Here is a 16,866-nt window from a genome sequence, read left to right on the forward strand (position 1 = left end):
AATTATTGTCAACTTGTGAGAAGACGTTTTTACAAACAGATTCCACTAATACCCCTAAAAACTGAACGCTTTGGGATCTGTGTGATTGCAGAAGAAATGTACACTGCTTGCTGAAAATCTAGTGCATCGGACAGACCATCTGATTTTCCACATACCTTACACTAATTAATATTTCCTGGGTTAGTCCCTTATTTCTGCCTCGTAATTATTTATAACATATTTTAATTTGACATTATTAAAATAACATTTGTCTTTGTTTGGCATTCCATGTAAATTTACAAAGTAATACATAGTTTTAAAGTTCTATAAACCACAAGCTATAAATAAAGTACGTGTTTAAAGTCGATTTAACTGTAATAACTAAAGAAACAGCATTTATGATGTTGTTTAAAAAAAAAAAAAAAAATTTTTTAAAAAAATTGGCCGAGATATTTGGTTAACTGTGATTTTATTTACTGCAATGGGGAACTCTGTTTCGTGTAGCTTCTTTTGACGGTTTCTTTTTACATTGGCACACATGTCCGCCACAACTAGGCGTGCTGTGTAAAGCTGTAGGACGGGTGTCACAAATTGTCCAATCGAAATTAGATTATTTCACAGTAGGTGGAGCTCTAAAATATCATGTCAGTGTTATAGCAATATGGGCGACTATTGTCCAACCAGTACCTCTATCTTCACAGTGGGCGCTGTAATACCATATGGGGCGTGGTTGGAGAATCTTTGGTTTGAGTGCACGTGGATGTAACCATGTGGTTCTGGTGTTGATAAGTTTGCAAGCGCAAAGTAAAGACCGGGGATATATATTTATATGCACATCATTTAAAGGAAATATTTTTTTAAAATAAATAAGAAGCGTGAATTAAAACACCATGTCTTCTTTCTTTATCAAAAAGAAAGGAAATACCAAACCTGACAAAAAAGCAGAAAGTGGAACAAAACGAAAGGTAATGAAAGGTAATTTGCTACCCTGTAGATGCGTTTGTATTTATATAGTGTAAACCTAGAATTGTATGATAAATCATTTATATTAGTAACTGTACACAATCTACTACAAAATACCAGTTGTCTTCACTGCACACCTTTAACTCCAGGAACCAACATTTGTAAGCTCCAAAATTAAAGCTAATGTATCGATAGGGTTTTAAGCGTTCAGTATCCAGATAATTCATAACAGATGCATACAGTCTAATCGCGTTGTCTCTCGCGTTGATTTCCCAAAATGTTCAGTTTTTACGGGTGCTCTGAAGCTAAGGTTTGTGTCTGTTGCATTGGTCCTCGGGGAGTAGCGTACTGGTCAATGCCCTTAGCGTATATGGACAGTACAGGAAACACTGAACTCCTGTCATTAACCTATCCCACTGTTTCAGTAAAGGATCGCGTGTTAAGTGAAGTGCAAATTGCAGTAGGCTCATTCTGTCATTAAGCAAAGAAGCATGGGGAACACAAATGGAGAACTGTATAGGGTTCAGATGCTATGACGTTATGAACATACATGATAAAAAGGAAATTGAATAATGAAAACAGTTCTAAAGCTGAGGAACTGTAATGTAATTAGAACTGGTGTTATGTTGCCTTTGAATACCAAATGTGGTGTGTAAAAAGCACAGTTCTGCAACTAACTTGAAATCATTAGACTGTTTTATGAAACAGGTTGTTTTTTTGGTGTGACCAAGACACAGCTGAAATATTAAGTGTAGAAATAATGTTTTGCTGTTGCACACTATTCCACCATTGAATATTGGACATGCCATGTCTTTTAAAGTACTGTGAAGAGCGAATGTGGTGGAACGCCTATATATATTGTTCATTGGCCTCATTTTAAGGCTTCTGCAAATGGAGAGGGAAAAGGGCGAGCCAAGAAAATGACTTCCAGACATAATGAAGAGATCTCCAGTGACTCTGAACCTGACAGGTATGAGAAGCATTAATATGGCTGATTGAAGGAGGCAGCCTAATGAATGACCCTGGTGCCCCTTGTATTGTGCTTGGGTGTGAAACAATCTCTCAAATTCCAATATGCAATGTGTCAGTAGAGGTGTACAGTAGACTAGTTATATTGAACCTTGAACCCTGTTTCAGGGGAAACTAGTTCAGCCTGTCGAAACTAGTGTAGTTGTTCAGCCCAATAGCTTTATTCGCAAAGAACTTTTCAAAGTTGTGTGTATGTGATGGACAGGAAGGAGGCAGGGTCAGGACCTGTGACTGTTGTCTTTTGCATCAGTAGCTGTGAAACTTTTAGCTTCAACTTACGTGCAGGAGCCAGAATCCGTAGCACCAGTGCATTCCCCTCGCAACTTCCAGCCACATGTATTTTACACGTCGATCTGGAAGAAAGTGAATTAAGAAATAGTTGTTTGTTCAGGTACCCTTTTCGCCTGGTGAATATATTCTCCGAAGAACTAATTTTGATTTTTTTCTCAATTACATTTAGAAGAAAATATATTGTATTTTTAACCCAGTTTTAAACTTTTTATTTTTAATGCATGGGTTTAATTAAAATAATTGTATTTGTAGTTTAATGTGCTGTGTTGCTTAGCCCTGCAGTGGAAAAGAAAGTGAGAGTCCCAGAAGATGAAGAGATTGAGGAGACGGCCCAGGAAAAGAAGTTGCGGTTGGCTAAACTCTACCTTGAACAGTTGAGAGAAGAGGGTAAGGTAGATATGCAGGGCTGGACAATTTTTTCCTGTACAAATACTTGAGCACATTGTCAAGATATTGGTTGCATATTATGTGGTTTAAAGAGCCCAAAGAATACCTACTTGTAAAATAAATAATTTCCTAATGTACTTGAATGCATGTATTTATGTGCATTTCAGAAGAGGAAAAGGCAGAGCAGGAAGATTTTGAGAAAGATCTAATTGCTGGCAGACTCCAGGAAGATGTGGTAAGTACACATGAGTTTTAGGTAGATACAGTTGATGTAAAATTTTATTTTTTACCAGGTTATCTTTCGCCTAATCAACTGTTTACAAGGCTTAAAAAAAGCTTATTTTTTATTATATAAATTATCATCTAACTTCCTAATAATTAGCAATGACATTGACTTAAGAGAAAAAAAATAGCAGTGACATTGAAAATGTGTTGAAAGATGAAGACTGCCTGGTGAGTAGATTGATTGATTTCTGTCTTATTCTTTGTTAGCTGGAACAGAGAGGAAAACTCCAGCGATTTGTTGCCAAAGACGTAAGTACACTTTTTTTCAAAAAATAATTTGGTGTTATGTAAACCCCATCCCTTATGGCAAATTATAATCAAATGAATGTAACAGATTGATAGGCAGTAGGTCACAAAAACAGCAGCTGGAAATATAACTAAAAGATAATGTTTCAGGCTTCCCCTCCTTTTAAAACTGCATATGCTCTGCTGTTCCAGGGTTACAATTAATATATGAGACTCCCTGCAATAGCTGAAACTATTCCATGGAATATGCTAAAAAGTGATTTTATTAACTGTTAAAATAGAGATGGCCAACTGAGTGACAAATATAATTAAAAAAAAATGAAGGATAGTCAACTTCAGATTGCTGCAAAGTATTTTTTTAGAATGACCAGATGTACTAAAACGTAAATAAAACACTGCAAATAGATACGAAGGTGTGCCGTCCCATTTTAATAAAGTACTTAAGCAGTGCTACTGTTGTGTTAGATAGATTGTAGGGAGATTAGGGTTTTAGCTGTCTCGATACACCACATGATCTCCCACATCTTCACGCAGTAGGATTCTTCTGAGGGTGTCTGTTTAAAAATGTGACGGCAATCTGCTATGGTATACTCATTGATCATAGGTGGTCAATAGCTTGATATAGCCAACAGTTTTAACTGTCTCTTCTTCTCAGTATCAGCCTCCTGATATTGCCGATATCCGCTTGCTGAGGGGCCACCAACTGCCTGTCACCTGTCTTGTCATCTCGCCTGACGATAAGCAAGTTTTTTCAGCTGCTAAAGACTGCTCAATTATTAAATGTAAGTGCTTAGGTTGTGCTAATCTCTTTTTATATTTATATGGTTATCCTGAGCATATAACAATCTGAGCCTGTACACAGGCCACTGTAATGGCAAATGGTCTTGTGTTTAGTCTATATGTCAATCACTAGTTCAGTGTAAAAGGATTGTTTTTTAATGCCCACAGGGGAAGTTGAGAGTGGAAAGAAGCTTCACACAATTGCTGGAGGGAGGAAGGGGACAGAGGACAGACATGTTGGGCACACGGCACACATCCTCTGTATGGCAATATCCTCTGATGGCAAATACCTGGTGCGGGAGGCTACATTGCTTTTTACCTTTTGATAGTTAAGCTTTTTTGAGATCAATCAACCGGACAAGCGTTGTTGGATCAAATGGCCTCCTCCTCGTTTGCAAATTGTCTTCCGCTCTTAGGCGATGTTGCAAGTCTGTTTGTTGTAGCTCTGTCCTTTTTACTAAACTTAAAGACCAATTAAAAATGAATCCCCCACATTTAGTTTAATCAGCCTGTGTGTTGTGGAGGTGTGTCCTAAGATCAAGAACAACTCTGAATTGAAACAGTTCTGGCTGCTATGCCTTTAATTAGCTCCCCCAGCTAATATACAGTATTGAGGACTTGGAGAAAACGCAACAGTTATAACCTTTTGATGTATATCCAATTTAAAATAGGTGCCATGGGACTTCTGGCTATTAAAAAAAGAAGTGCTTGTATTATTATTTTTTTTCTATTTTTGTCTTTAGGCTACAGGTGACAGAAACAAGTTAATAATGATCTGGGAGGCAGTACCTTGTAAACACCTCTACACGTTCACAGGTCACAGAGACGCAGTGTCGGTGAGGCTTGCAATTCTCTTCCTACGCTTGTCCTTCAATCCCAATGCTCATTATCAAAATCTGCTATTTAGTCTTTGGAATTCAATGTGGTCCTTACTAGCCCTTTTATTGTTGCACAGTATTTTTGCAGTTTTTTCCATGTTGTCCCATGGTTATACTATGTAATTTCTCATGTTTATTAATATGCTTTACCTTACCTTCATTACAATGCGAGGTGTAAAGACTTCTTAACATGTCAGTAATTCAGATGTAATGTTTGAACTGTCCTGCAGAAATCGTTGTCATTATTACATATTGCACCAGTCGGACGAGTCATATCAAGCTAATCTGACTCTTTCCTACTTGTTTGTTGTTGCGTAGGGCTTGTCGTTCAGGAAAGGTACGCACCAATTATACAGTGCCTCACATGACCGCTCTATCAAAGTGTGGAATGTTGATGAAAATGCCTACGTGGAAACACTGTGAGTAGCTAAGAATCCAATGCAGTGAATACATCTGTGGTGTCTTCTCAAGTTTTTAGATGCATTTGTAGTATGTTGTAGGTGGTGTACATATCCAAGGAGATTTGTATTTTATTTTGTTTGCTTGCGGGTGAAACCCAAAGCAATCTGCTTTTAAACATATCATCATGAGCATTTAGGCATTTGAAAACCTCAAGTAACTGATGCATTGTCATTATTGCAGGCAAAAAATAATCTATGCCCAGTTCTGGACTTTATTTGAACAACTTTGTCCCCATAGATTTGGCCACCAAGACGTGATCACCGGTCTGGACAGTCTGAGCAGAGAGCGCTGCGTGACGACAGGGGGTCGCGATCGGACAGTCAGGGTCTGGAAAATTGCAGAAGAGTCCCAACTAGTTTTTAATGGCCATGAGTGAGTATGCTTCCGTTTCTTCTAATAATCGTATCCTGTTTAAACACATATTGTACTAGGGCATCTTGAACTGCAGACTAAACCTGTACAGTACCTGTTAGAAACTCTGCTGTCCCCCACATGAGGAAAATAAAAGGTGCTGCTGAATGCTGTTAGTGTATCTGTAAATATGCCCCGATTTTTATATTGCTGTAATTCCAGTTTAGTTGACTGCATCATCCATTCATCAGTTAACACTGGAGCTGCCTTTATTTTTGTGCAAACAGTTTTATTTTATTTTAAGTGTTTGCATTTTAGAGTAGTTGCAGATACAATACAACGTTACATATCCGACCTCTTGCTGCCTGGGATATATACGGATATGTGAAAGTTGGATTTGCGATCATTCTATAGAAAAAGCATTTACACATCCATAAATAGGTTAGTGAACAAAACCAACACGCAGACTGCTTTAAACATGGCAAAATGTTTTGCTTTAAAACGAAGCAAACGTAAACGAGATTAATTAGGCTACAAATAGTGTTGCTATGTTGTTTGCTATAAGCCATCTCCACGCAAAGCTTTAAAAAAAAACTAAATACAACAGAAAAATTAAAAGTTGAGTTGTGGGTAAGTGTTCTCAACTCTGAATTGTTGGGAAGGTGCTCCTGCTGCACAGCCTGTCAGTTTTGAGTCTCTCTCCTGCCTCCAGCTGCCAGTCTGTCTGCTCTCGGTTTAATGACTTCCCCCACAGAGCAATATATCACATAATGAAGGTGTTGGTTTAGAGGAGAGGTGTGAGGAATAAGCTGAAAACAAACTGGTCAACACTCACGGTGTGCTCCACGGCAGCCAGGCTTTCTTGTTTTGTTTTTCCCTTTTTATTATAGAAATTCCTGGCAAGGAGTGCTTGGGTCACAACTGTGTAACCAGATTTTGATTAGAATGAAAATATCCTCTTGAATGTCTTGTTGGCTGAATCACGATACTTCAAAACGTGATAATTGTTATATGGAAGCGTGTTACAAAACCGCTGAACAAAGCTATTGACAATCTGTCGAGTAGTCATTGGTATTTTATGTTATGGTTACATTTTCTACCGTTGGATTTGCCTGAGCTATTTCATGCTTGCAAACATCCTACCATATTTCCTTCATAGGGGATCTATTGACTGTATCCAATTAATAAATGAAGAGCATATGGTAACTGGAGCAGACGATGGGTAAGCATTGATACGCTCATTCATTTTATATGATTAAAGCATATACACACGTCAGTCATGTTTGTGGGATTTTTAATATTTAATCCAAAAAAAAAAGATAAAATAAAGTAGTAGGCTACAGGCTCTGGTGATGCTCAACTCTGCTTTTGTTTCTTCCAGAACTAATAACAAGACTCATGACTTCATACTAGTTTTCAGATTCTCAGCACTGAGAAATTATGCATCTCAAAAAAACAACTGCATGAGTATGTAATATACATAACTGTATTGCATCGATAATGACATTTTAAAATAGTTGTTCAACCCCTTCAAGGTCAATTGCTGTGTGGAGTGTTGGCAAGAAGAAACCTCTGGTCACAGTGAAGCAGGCCCATGGTTGCCATGGGGATGGAGGCCTGGAGCAGCCATATTGGATCTCTTCAGTGGCAGCACTTCAGAATAGTGATACTGTAGCTTCAGGTGCGTCAAGCTGTGAGACTGTCTTCTTGTTGATGACTTTATTATATCAGTGTTGCTTTTTCAAGCCATGGGCAATATAATTACATCCACAATTAAATATTTTAAAATAGTGTAAAATCATTTTTAACATTGTAAAACGGTAGCCTTTCTGTCGAGGCCACATTAGTTTACAAAACAACAGTGGGAGGGAATCCCCTGCTGCATTTAAGTACATTTGAAGTTTACCAGAATTCGCATAGCTGCTCCCTTACAGTAGTTATTACCCAGCACACTGTCAACCAGATTTTCTTTAGTTGTGCAGATTTTTCTAGCCTTGTTTTGCTGTGTTAGTTTGTAATAGCACTATAATGCATTGAAATCTTTTTTTTCATAGGTTCCAACAATTCAAAGGTTCAGCTATGGAAATGTGGAGAAGGTTTTCGCAATTTACAACCTCTCTTCAGTATTCCCCTGGTAAGGATTTTAACCCACAATACATATAATACTACTAACTCTGCCATGTTGTTGTGCTATATATTGTACACTGCATCACCCTATGATGTATTTGAGGTGACTTACGATTTTTTTTTTTTGCTTTCTGTCTTACAGACTGGTTTTGTGAACAGCCTAAAATTCTCAAACTCAGGAAATTTTCTTGTAGCTGGGGTCGGGCAAGAGCACAGGTACAGATTTTAATTTTACAAATTGTTCAAATAAATTTACATGGAAAAATGTTTAAGGGCTTCATATTTTTTGTAACATTACATTGGGTCAGTGATTGTGGCACATGTAGTTTACATTGAATGGTGTACAGACTGCGTTTTTAACATTTGACTCTGGGGGGGAGGGGGGGGGGACAGAAGTCGTTTTAATATGTGTAGCTTTCATTTCAGTTCTAACACATGTAGACCCTTCGCTTTGATTTCATTATAAACATTGAGTCAAAGTGGACAATTTTAGAAGGTATAGAAATAGAGAAACTTGCGGGGAATCATGATTTTAATGCACACACTAAATTTGAAGTGTAACTGTGAAATCATGCATGCTGCATTTCAGCCATAGCTGTATTAAATTATAAATCTTCCGTATGGAACTTCCTCATAAGCTACAGGCCTTTTGAAGTCGAACGAGATCTTCAGAAAGTGACTTAAAAAAAATAAATAAATAAACATCCAAACTGAGTCTGCATTAACTTCAGACACCCAACGCTTGTCGTTTTCTTGTCTGTCTTTTGGTAGCATCTGTTACTAAATAACAAATAACTTATTTTTAGTTTTGTAATTCAGTATACCTATCAGGTTTGAAATGAAGGGACTGTATTAACAAACTCTTTCACAATAAATGGTTCAAGTTCTCTTGGAAGTGAAGATAAATCTGGATCTTTCTTTGTGGGACTCTGATAGAACTACTTAAATCTTTCCTCTCATTCAGCCGTGTGTAACTGGCATAAATATATCTATCCAGTTCTAGCAGTTTTATTCTAAAAATGTTGTTTTAAAAAAAAATATATATATATATTAGTGTTTTACTAAACCTGCAAGTCGTTATCATACACTCAGTTTGTTTTAGGGACTTCGCAATTTTATTATTCACAATCCCTAATGAAGTGTGCTTTTGAGAGAGAGCTTTGCGCTTACATTGCTTGTTATGCAAGTTGCCTGTGGTTAAACCACTAAAGAACTTATTAAAGGTAAAAGGCCTCCCATACTTCCACATAAACAATTGGGTCATTCTGGATAACAGTTTCGTGCCATGCCATGACTACCTTTAGAAGTGGCGAGATTCAGGTGGTACCGCATATAGAACTTTGGGGGAATCTAGGTGAAGGACTTTTAAGCTCTGGAGATCAAACTGTCAATAATTTTATATGCTTCTGGGTTGGGTTATAAATACTGATATTTAAAAAAAAAAAAAAAAAAAAAAAAAAACTTTGTTTGGGGAATTATGTTTTTTGACTGGCACAGGAGATTTGTTTGGTTTTTTGTTCTAAAGATCCTCATATCTAGGAGGGTGCAGCCAAGTAGACAGTGATTTGACTCTGTGAAATGACTGTGAAGTGGTGGTTGAACTGTTGCAGCTCATTCGTTATGTTGAAACCTGTATAAAACAGTAGTAAACTGGGGTGTGATACGTGTCCAGCTAAACGGCTGGTATTGAGGTTACATGAACAGTCTGCTTTCCCTTGGACATTTAACTTGCGTTTTTACAATGTGATGGATTGATTGCTGAAACTAAAACAAAAAAATGGCTTACTAACAAACAGCACTGAATCTGCTTCTTAAGCAGGGGTCAGTAAGTCAAACACAGTTAGCAACTGTTGTTCAAAGGTAGTGCTTTTATTGCATAGAATCGTTATGTCACCTGACTGCACATTTGAATATCTAGTTAAGTGTGGCTGTGAGACAGCGTCTGAAATGCGCTGCAGCACTTTGTTTTACCGGCTGTTGGTTGAGTCCCTCATTATCCTCCTTGGTAGTTGACCTTCTGTTACTTTCTCACTGATTTGTCTGGTGTAAGCCAAACTGCAGTTTTTTGTTTCAAAACCTTTCAAACAGCTGCAATTAGAGGCGAACCACAGTTGAACCAAAATGGTAAAACAACAGACTCCATTTTAAAAAATATAATGAGATCAAACCTCCTGGTCATTGGTTCAATGAAATGTATAACTTGTGACGAACTGAAAGGGTTGTTACTGTATTTTAACCATTTGGAGTCCACAGCACAGTCAACTAAATGAGCAACTCCTTTGCAGTTTCCTAACAGCCAGTGTGTTCAACTGATAAATCTTGATGTAGCTTGCATTCAACAAACTTGGCCATTTAGACTGACTAACTACTTTGGATACCAGATAGTAAAATTGGCCCTGGTTGTCTAACGACCTGTTTTCTGAAGTCAAAAAAAAAAAAAAAAAAAAATCTAGGAAGAAATAAATACATTGTGTTCGGTGGCTCTTTTTAAAGCTACCTGGACTTTGGTGTGTGAAATGAAACAACGCAAGTTTTTTAATGCACAAGAACCTTAACCCGCTAGATGGTGCTGTTGTAACACAAGCCTCGCTGCTATATTAAACAGTTATTTTACTAAACACGGACTTGCCACAGAAGGAAAAGCAGAAACAATTTAATGCACTCGTAAATATCTTCTATGGCACAAGTTTAATAGGAGTCCAGCATATGTGTACTGATGCTGTCCTCTTTTTTTATTTCCAGATTAGGCAGATGGTGGAGGATAAAAGAAGCCAAGAATGGACTTTATATCATTCCCCTAAAGAAACAAAACTCGGAACAAGACATAACAAGGAGCAAATAATTTACCTGGATGGATACCTTACCTGTTTGAAATTAAAGAAATAATCCAACTAACATACATGCACCCTATTATAATGTTTCTTATTTTACAAGATTTTAAAGTGGGTGGTGGTGTTCATTTATTAAAGAGACACAGTGGTATCTGAAAGCTTATATATATTTATCTCATTTTTTAAAAAAAAAAACACCATTTACTTGAACCTCCAGATTCATACAGGCAAGTTAAAATCTGTCAGCTCCCTCTCTCACCATGATCTGCCTTTTGATGCCTTACAATAGCCCTTTGAAGCCATTTTCACTTGAATTGAAGCTTCATCTAAGTATCTAAAGGTGATGCTGCATTGTCAGCTGTGCCTATGTGACATCTTCTTTTTGGGCATATACTGCAGACTTATCTAGAACTGAAACATTTAATGTGAGAATTCTCAAGGCTCAGAGTGCAATACACGGTAGTGAAGTCTACTTTTAATGTCGGAGTGGTTAAATAGACCCATTGGTGAAAACAAATTGCGGATTTCAATCCCACAATTGTGGGGTTGACTTGTGTCCATCTTTTAGATACACCAGTAGCTTTTTTGGGGGTGACTTATGTATGCTCTGACCCTTTGGTTATGGTTAAGAGCTTTTTGAAGGGAGTTTGACTTCGATTAGCTCTACTAAAGTATAAATGGCATTTACTTTTTCTCCCTCAAGGTCAAATGTCTGCTGGTAAAGAATTATTGTGTATCATCATTCTTCCAATAAACAGTTAAATCAACTCAATTGGTGTCCCACCGAATCTTGTTATTTGTTAAACCCATAATGGACCAGGCTTTGTAGCCAGTTTATTTTTACCATTCTGGCCCTAAAACCATTATAACTGTACGATATTGGTTAATATTGTCATTCGGATAGCATATTACATATTCAAATACACAAAAATGATTTCTATTAGCTACTAGTAGAAGCAAACACGTCTTTTAAAATGCTGACGCTTGACAAGTGTTCAACTCTGCGTGTTTCAGATTGGCATATTAAACATGAGGAACCTAATTAATCATGCCATGCTTGTACCAGCAAAATTCTACATTTAAATGTATTCTGTTTGAAATTGTTGCCAGTTTTTGTTGCCTTGTTTTCAGCTAATGTTAACAGACATTCCTACTTGAGTTCCCCTATAATGACTGCACCCAGCTGCTGTTGCTAGGCAGCCGTGAAACCGTTTCCAGGAGCACGGCACTGGTTAACTTTTAAATTTGTAAACAAATGGATATAGCAAGTGCTGAAAAGGAAGCAAAGCGCTGGTAACACTGAAATTAGATAATTTAGCTTCATGATAAATATAATATAGTAAATGCTAAGTATAAGTATATACATAGAAAACTGTGTGGAAGTCTTTTTTTTTTTTTTAAACTGCAGTACAGTGTAAAACATCTGCTGACTTTCTGTGAATGGATGGAGTAACATCAACATTTGTACTCGCCATTAAAAGTACCAGTTCCTTGTTTTGAATTATTTACAAGTTGCCTGAATAAAGCAAGTAATTTGAGCAAAGAAATCTCATCTTGTGCACTTCTTAATCCCAGCTGGCTCCTCTGGAGAGTGTACTTTAAACTTTATTTCAGGTGTTTGAATACACAAAAATCTTGGCCCCTGTGTATGCAAATAGGAAACTTTGAAATTCCCATCCCTAATTTTCAGATTTCACAATGTTTCCTTTTTCCTGTTTCGTTTTATCGCACGAATGTGATGTGAGTAGATGTGTGAAAATTACTTGCAGAAAAGCCAGGCTGTTAATATTCATTAAAAATCACCTTTTTTATTTACATAAATTACAAGAAAGCACAAACTGGTTCACAAAAATCTACATTAAAAACATTTTATACATTTAACATTTCTACTATCGGTTACTTCATTTTTCAAATAAAATGTAACTTTAAAAAAAAAAAAAAAAAAGGAATATATTTTTTTTTATACAAATAAAAAAAAAAAACTATTAGGGATCTTGCATCTACATCACATTCTAGAATAATCGAGATGGGTCAGACCTATGCAAATGACAGTCCACACAGAAACTTTTCAATATCTTTTTTTTTGTGAGTTTTAGGTTTTTTTGGATAAGGAAGGTCTAATAGTCTTCACAAGGATGAGGTTGTAGAGTCTACCACCTCTCGACCATTGCAGACTGTCGGCACAAAGTTGGAGGCTGAAGCTAAAAGCAAAGAAAAACAAAACTGCGTTACTTGATTCTGACCCAAAATTGAGATCTGTAGCTTACGAACGAATGTATAGTTTTACCAATTGTAGCTGACATCCATCCCATTTTGACATGAAATATACAATGATGAGTGAGTTTTGGGAACTATTCTTGTACAAGCTCAACAGAAGCCTAGGCAAATGTACGTGTTCTCTGAGTGAGCTACAGCAGGGCAAGTACAAACACCTGTGTAAGAAATATTGTTCTAGGATTTTTTACAGATTTTTTGACATCACTTGGGTTCCATCGGACAATGGAGAAAAACAAAGATGAGTGATGAACTTAATTATACCATGTTTCACAAAAATAGAATTTGAAGAAAATTACCTGCCAACGCTGAATGAATTAATAATGAATGATTGCAATTTAAAGACACCGACAATGGCAAGGGGAGCATTTGTCTTGAATTAGAAAGGTCAAATATCAATCACGATATGACATTACTTTTAATACAGTAGCTTTGCTGCCTTTGGTTAAGTTAATGAAGGCACCTGTTGCTGTACTACGCAATTAAAATAACAGATAGTTATCATTTGTGTTGGCTCTGACTTAGATCACAAAGTCATTTTTGGACATATAAATGGTAATCACAAATACCATCTTATTAAAAACAGGCATTATCACACAGTTCAATTGCTTTATAATCTCCTCAATCTCACAACTAATTTAAATAAATGATGGGGTTCATTTATTAAACAGATTTTTTTTTTTTTAACTCTAAATAAATTTAGCCAGTTTGGAAGTACCAGTGAAATTGTTTGTTTTTCCTTTGCTCAGGGAATAAAGATGCACATTCTTGGCTAACCGTGAGAATAGCTGGAGCCAGGGCCGGTTACACTAAATCGGTTTACTGCTACACGATGACTTGCAACATTCTTCTGGGGCTGAAACAGGATGATGTGCGTCTTCGGAGCAAACATGCACCCCAAAACCACCGTACCACTCAGACTGACCGAGATACACATGGTAGTGGTCTGAACCTGCAGGGAGAGGGAAAGGAAAAGAAAAGAATGAATTAAAATCAGATGGAGACAGAGAAGGACTGAAGTTTTATGTGATACCTACTGCCATTTATCAACTCTCTTCACACGGTTAAACCTTTCAAACAGTAAAACACCTTGCATCCAGTTAGCTAATAATTTAATAGTTTTAAATCAATTTTTGAAGTACGTGGTTGACAATTCAAGGCAGTTATCGTGTTCATCATGAGAATAAGGGTCAACATTTTGAATGAGACCCTATATTCCTGAGAAAGTACAACACATCGGGAACCCAGTAATATTTACTAGACAATCAGTTATAACAAGCAGTAAACAGTAAACAAAACACAATAGCACCAAAATGTCCAACATCAGTATGAACAAACACTGACAAAGGCAATGAAGGCATACTGTGATAATGTTATACTACAGTACAAGTGCTCACTGACAGGTTTATTAGTTTGCTGAGCACTCTACTGTGCTGTCTGAACTAAGACCCTTAATCAACCCTTCAGCAAGTAATTCAAGATCAAATTAAAACCTGATTCTCATCTATCTCTGGCGGTGTAACAAAATCCTGAACAGGTAATAAAATCTGATCATCTGCAAAACTAGATCATCTAGAAAATGGTGGTTTAGAGCAAAAGACAAGTTTTGCATTAAATAAGAATTTAGAGGAGAAACCAAAAAAAAAACCCTTGTTTTCTTCAACATGATCAGTTCGTTTATGACTAGTGATACAGTGGCTTTCATAACTGAACGATTTAAATTCAACTAAGGAAATTCATTAATTAATCATTAATTTATGTTTTAAACCACCAAATTGATTGCCTGAGTGCTTTTGCAACTAGTAAGGGGCGTATTTTTCTGTACAATAGATTACTTATTTATTTTTAAATATTTAGGGACGTCAGTTGAATGCCGACCATGTTTGAGAGGGTAACATGTTTTCACAAACGCAAGATGGTCGATCCCAATTAATATAGTTATTAGGCATCCCACTGTACAAATGCATCTAGTAAATACATAGACAAATACATGCATCTAGTAAATAATTGTATTTATAATTGAAATTAGTAATAAAAAAAAAATGTATTAACCTTTTGGGGGGCTATGCAATACTGTCCTCCATCATTTGAGGTTCCCCTTCCCTGATAAGTCACCCTGACCCTACCTCTAAGCCCTGGCCCTTGTGGTTTGTGAGTGTCTGGGCTCGGTTCAAATTCCGTCTTTGCTGGAGCAAATTTCTACTGTTTTGACTTTTCACTTAGTCTTACAAGGATACCTTTGACTAAGATGAGCTGAAAACTGCAATTGATTGCAAGCTGCAATCTTGACCCTTGGGGTTTGGCTCAAAATTTCTAATCCTTCATTTATGACAACACCCTAGCAAATCACAAGTTTAATCTTGAACTGACCTTGCAAACTGTTTCTGTGAAAAAAAAACTATGGCTTCCCATCCAGATATGCTAACATCCAGCTATTATATGTTTTTCAGAAAGGAAACACACAAACTGTGAAGTGACACATCAGAAAAACAACAGCACAAATGTTTGATTTGGGAGCTGTAAGGAGCCTTGAATTTTTTAATATAAATTTTAAATTGTAATTGGTGTTTTTTCCTTTCATAAAAAATTTAAAAAAAAAAACATTGAGCATCTTATCTCAGATATTCTCAACAATCAGCTTTTCAAAAACAAAAATGTACATTTGCGCAATTTGCTTTTTTATTCTATGAATAACCATGTATTACAAAAAATAAAATACACAGGCACTATATACACTATATAAGGTCATGGTATCAGATTACGATGGCTTTCTGCATTCACTTACCCTGTAATCACTTGAAGTGACATAGAAAATAGGTTGAAAAGCCAGCCAGATGATGCAGGTGGTGTACATGGTGAAGCCAATGAACTTTGCCTCATTGAAGTTTTCAGGGCACTTCCTGGTCTTGAAGGCATAGACCGTGCATAGAATGATGAGGATCATGTTGTAGGTCAGGGACATGAGCATGCTGGTGTCCTTGTTGTTGCACTTCAGGGTCACCACGTCCCGCTTGTCTGGAGCCACTTCCTTGCGGACGCCAGGTGTCTCCACGAGCAGCCACACAATGACCACGATGAGCTGGCAGGAGATGAGCGCCATGCAGATAACCACCTGGGAGGCGGGGCTGATAAACCTTGGCCTCTGTGCTCCATCTTTGACGCCATTGAAGATTCTAGCGATCCGGTTGGTCTTTGTAAGTAGGGCTGAGTAGCACACAGCAAAGGAAGTGCCCAAGCCTAAACGACGGAGGGTGCAGACGACAGATGAAGGCTTGGCAATGAAGATGAAGGTCATGCTGTAACACATCAGGACGCCCAACAGCAGGATATAGCAAAGCTCCCTTCCTGATGCCTTCACGACAGGGGTGTCATTGTTTTTCAGGAAGACACAGATCACAAAGATGGTGCATATGAAGCCCAGGCAGGAGATAGCCACAGGGCCAATAGCCCAAGCATCTTCAAAGTGAATGTACTCTTCGGGTAAGTTGTAACAGCTAGTGAGGTTTTCCGTTGGCCAGCTACCAAAGCCACAGTCCATGCATGTAAACTCATCCACCAGGAACTGATAAGGTTGGCAAGGGATGCAGAGCCAGCAGCAGACGTCACCTGGCTGCATGCTTTTCACTTCATTCTTCTTGCAGGGGTCACTGCACTGAGAGGTGGGGGTTGTGTGGCTGGCCCAGGGAATGTGGCTGGTGTTCAGGGTCAGGGCTTGTGCCCAGTAGCCTACTTTTTCGTAGACATACTTGCCATCCACTTTGTGGAAGTTGAAGATGTTGTAGCGGCCGATGCTGTCGCCAAAGGCGTCAAAGAGTACAATGTTTTCAGTGTCTGCTGGACGGAAAGGAGCTAGAAAACACAAAAGGGAAGTAGGTTAAGCAATAGATTTTTCTTAAAGAAGTGAGACAGAATCATACTCACAGCACATGCTGGCAGATGTCAAAACAAGGGGGATTTATGGCAGTATTGAGGAAATTGCCTGC

At 37.6% G+C, this 16,866-nt stretch overlaps 2 protein-coding genes across 4 annotated transcripts in view; one reads left to right on the forward strand and one right to left on the reverse strand.

Annotated features, from left to right (window-relative positions):
- Positions 1–3: 3 nt before the first annotated feature.
- Positions 4–11,918, forward strand: LOC121297774 (U3 small nucleolar RNA-interacting protein 2-like). Of its 2 annotated transcripts, none has more exons than XM_041224273.1 (15): positions 4–179; positions 1,824–1,912; positions 2,537–2,649; positions 2,817–2,884; positions 3,142–3,183; positions 3,836–3,962; positions 4,129–4,253; positions 4,704–4,796; positions 5,157–5,257; positions 5,538–5,672; positions 6,811–6,873; positions 7,187–7,332; positions 7,706–7,785; positions 7,921–7,994; positions 10,521–11,918. In XM_041224273.1, the coding sequence occupies exons 2-15, from the start codon at positions 1,863–1,865 to the stop codon at positions 10,618–10,620; spliced, it is 1,317 nt and encodes a 438-aa protein (XP_041080207.1). In that variant the 5' UTR covers positions 4–179; positions 1,824–1,862; the 3' UTR covers positions 10,621–11,918. The 2 variants fall into 2 exon arrangements, with proteins under 2 accessions (XP_041080207.1, XP_041080206.1); XM_041224272.1 differs by lacking the exon at positions 4–179 and adding an exon at positions 208–944.
- A 647-nt stretch (positions 11,919–12,565) lies between these two features.
- LOC121298475 (metabotropic glutamate receptor 3-like) overlaps positions 12,566–16,866 on the reverse strand; it is a 33,132-nt gene continuing 28,831 nt past the window's right edge. Inside the window, exons 5-7 of one of the 2 annotated variants that reach the window (XM_041225600.1) lie at positions 15,669–16,732; positions 13,661–13,835; positions 12,566–12,810 (exon numbers count right to left, since the gene is read on the reverse strand). In XM_041225600.1, the coding sequence (XP_041081534.1) occupies positions 12,737–12,810; positions 13,661–13,835; positions 15,669–16,732 (1,313 nt within the window). In that variant the 3' untranslated portion in view covers positions 12,566–12,736. Of the gene's footprint in view, positions 12,811–13,601; positions 13,836–15,668; positions 16,733–16,866 lie in introns of both variants that reach the window. The other variant, XR_005947282.1, reaches the window with a different exon arrangement.

This window comes from Polyodon spathula, chromosome 23, assembly GCF_017654505.1.
Source record: "Polyodon spathula isolate WHYD16114869_AA chromosome 23, ASM1765450v1, whole genome shotgun sequence".
NCBI lineage: Eukaryota > Metazoa > Chordata > Actinopteri > Acipenseriformes > Polyodontidae > Polyodon > Polyodon spathula.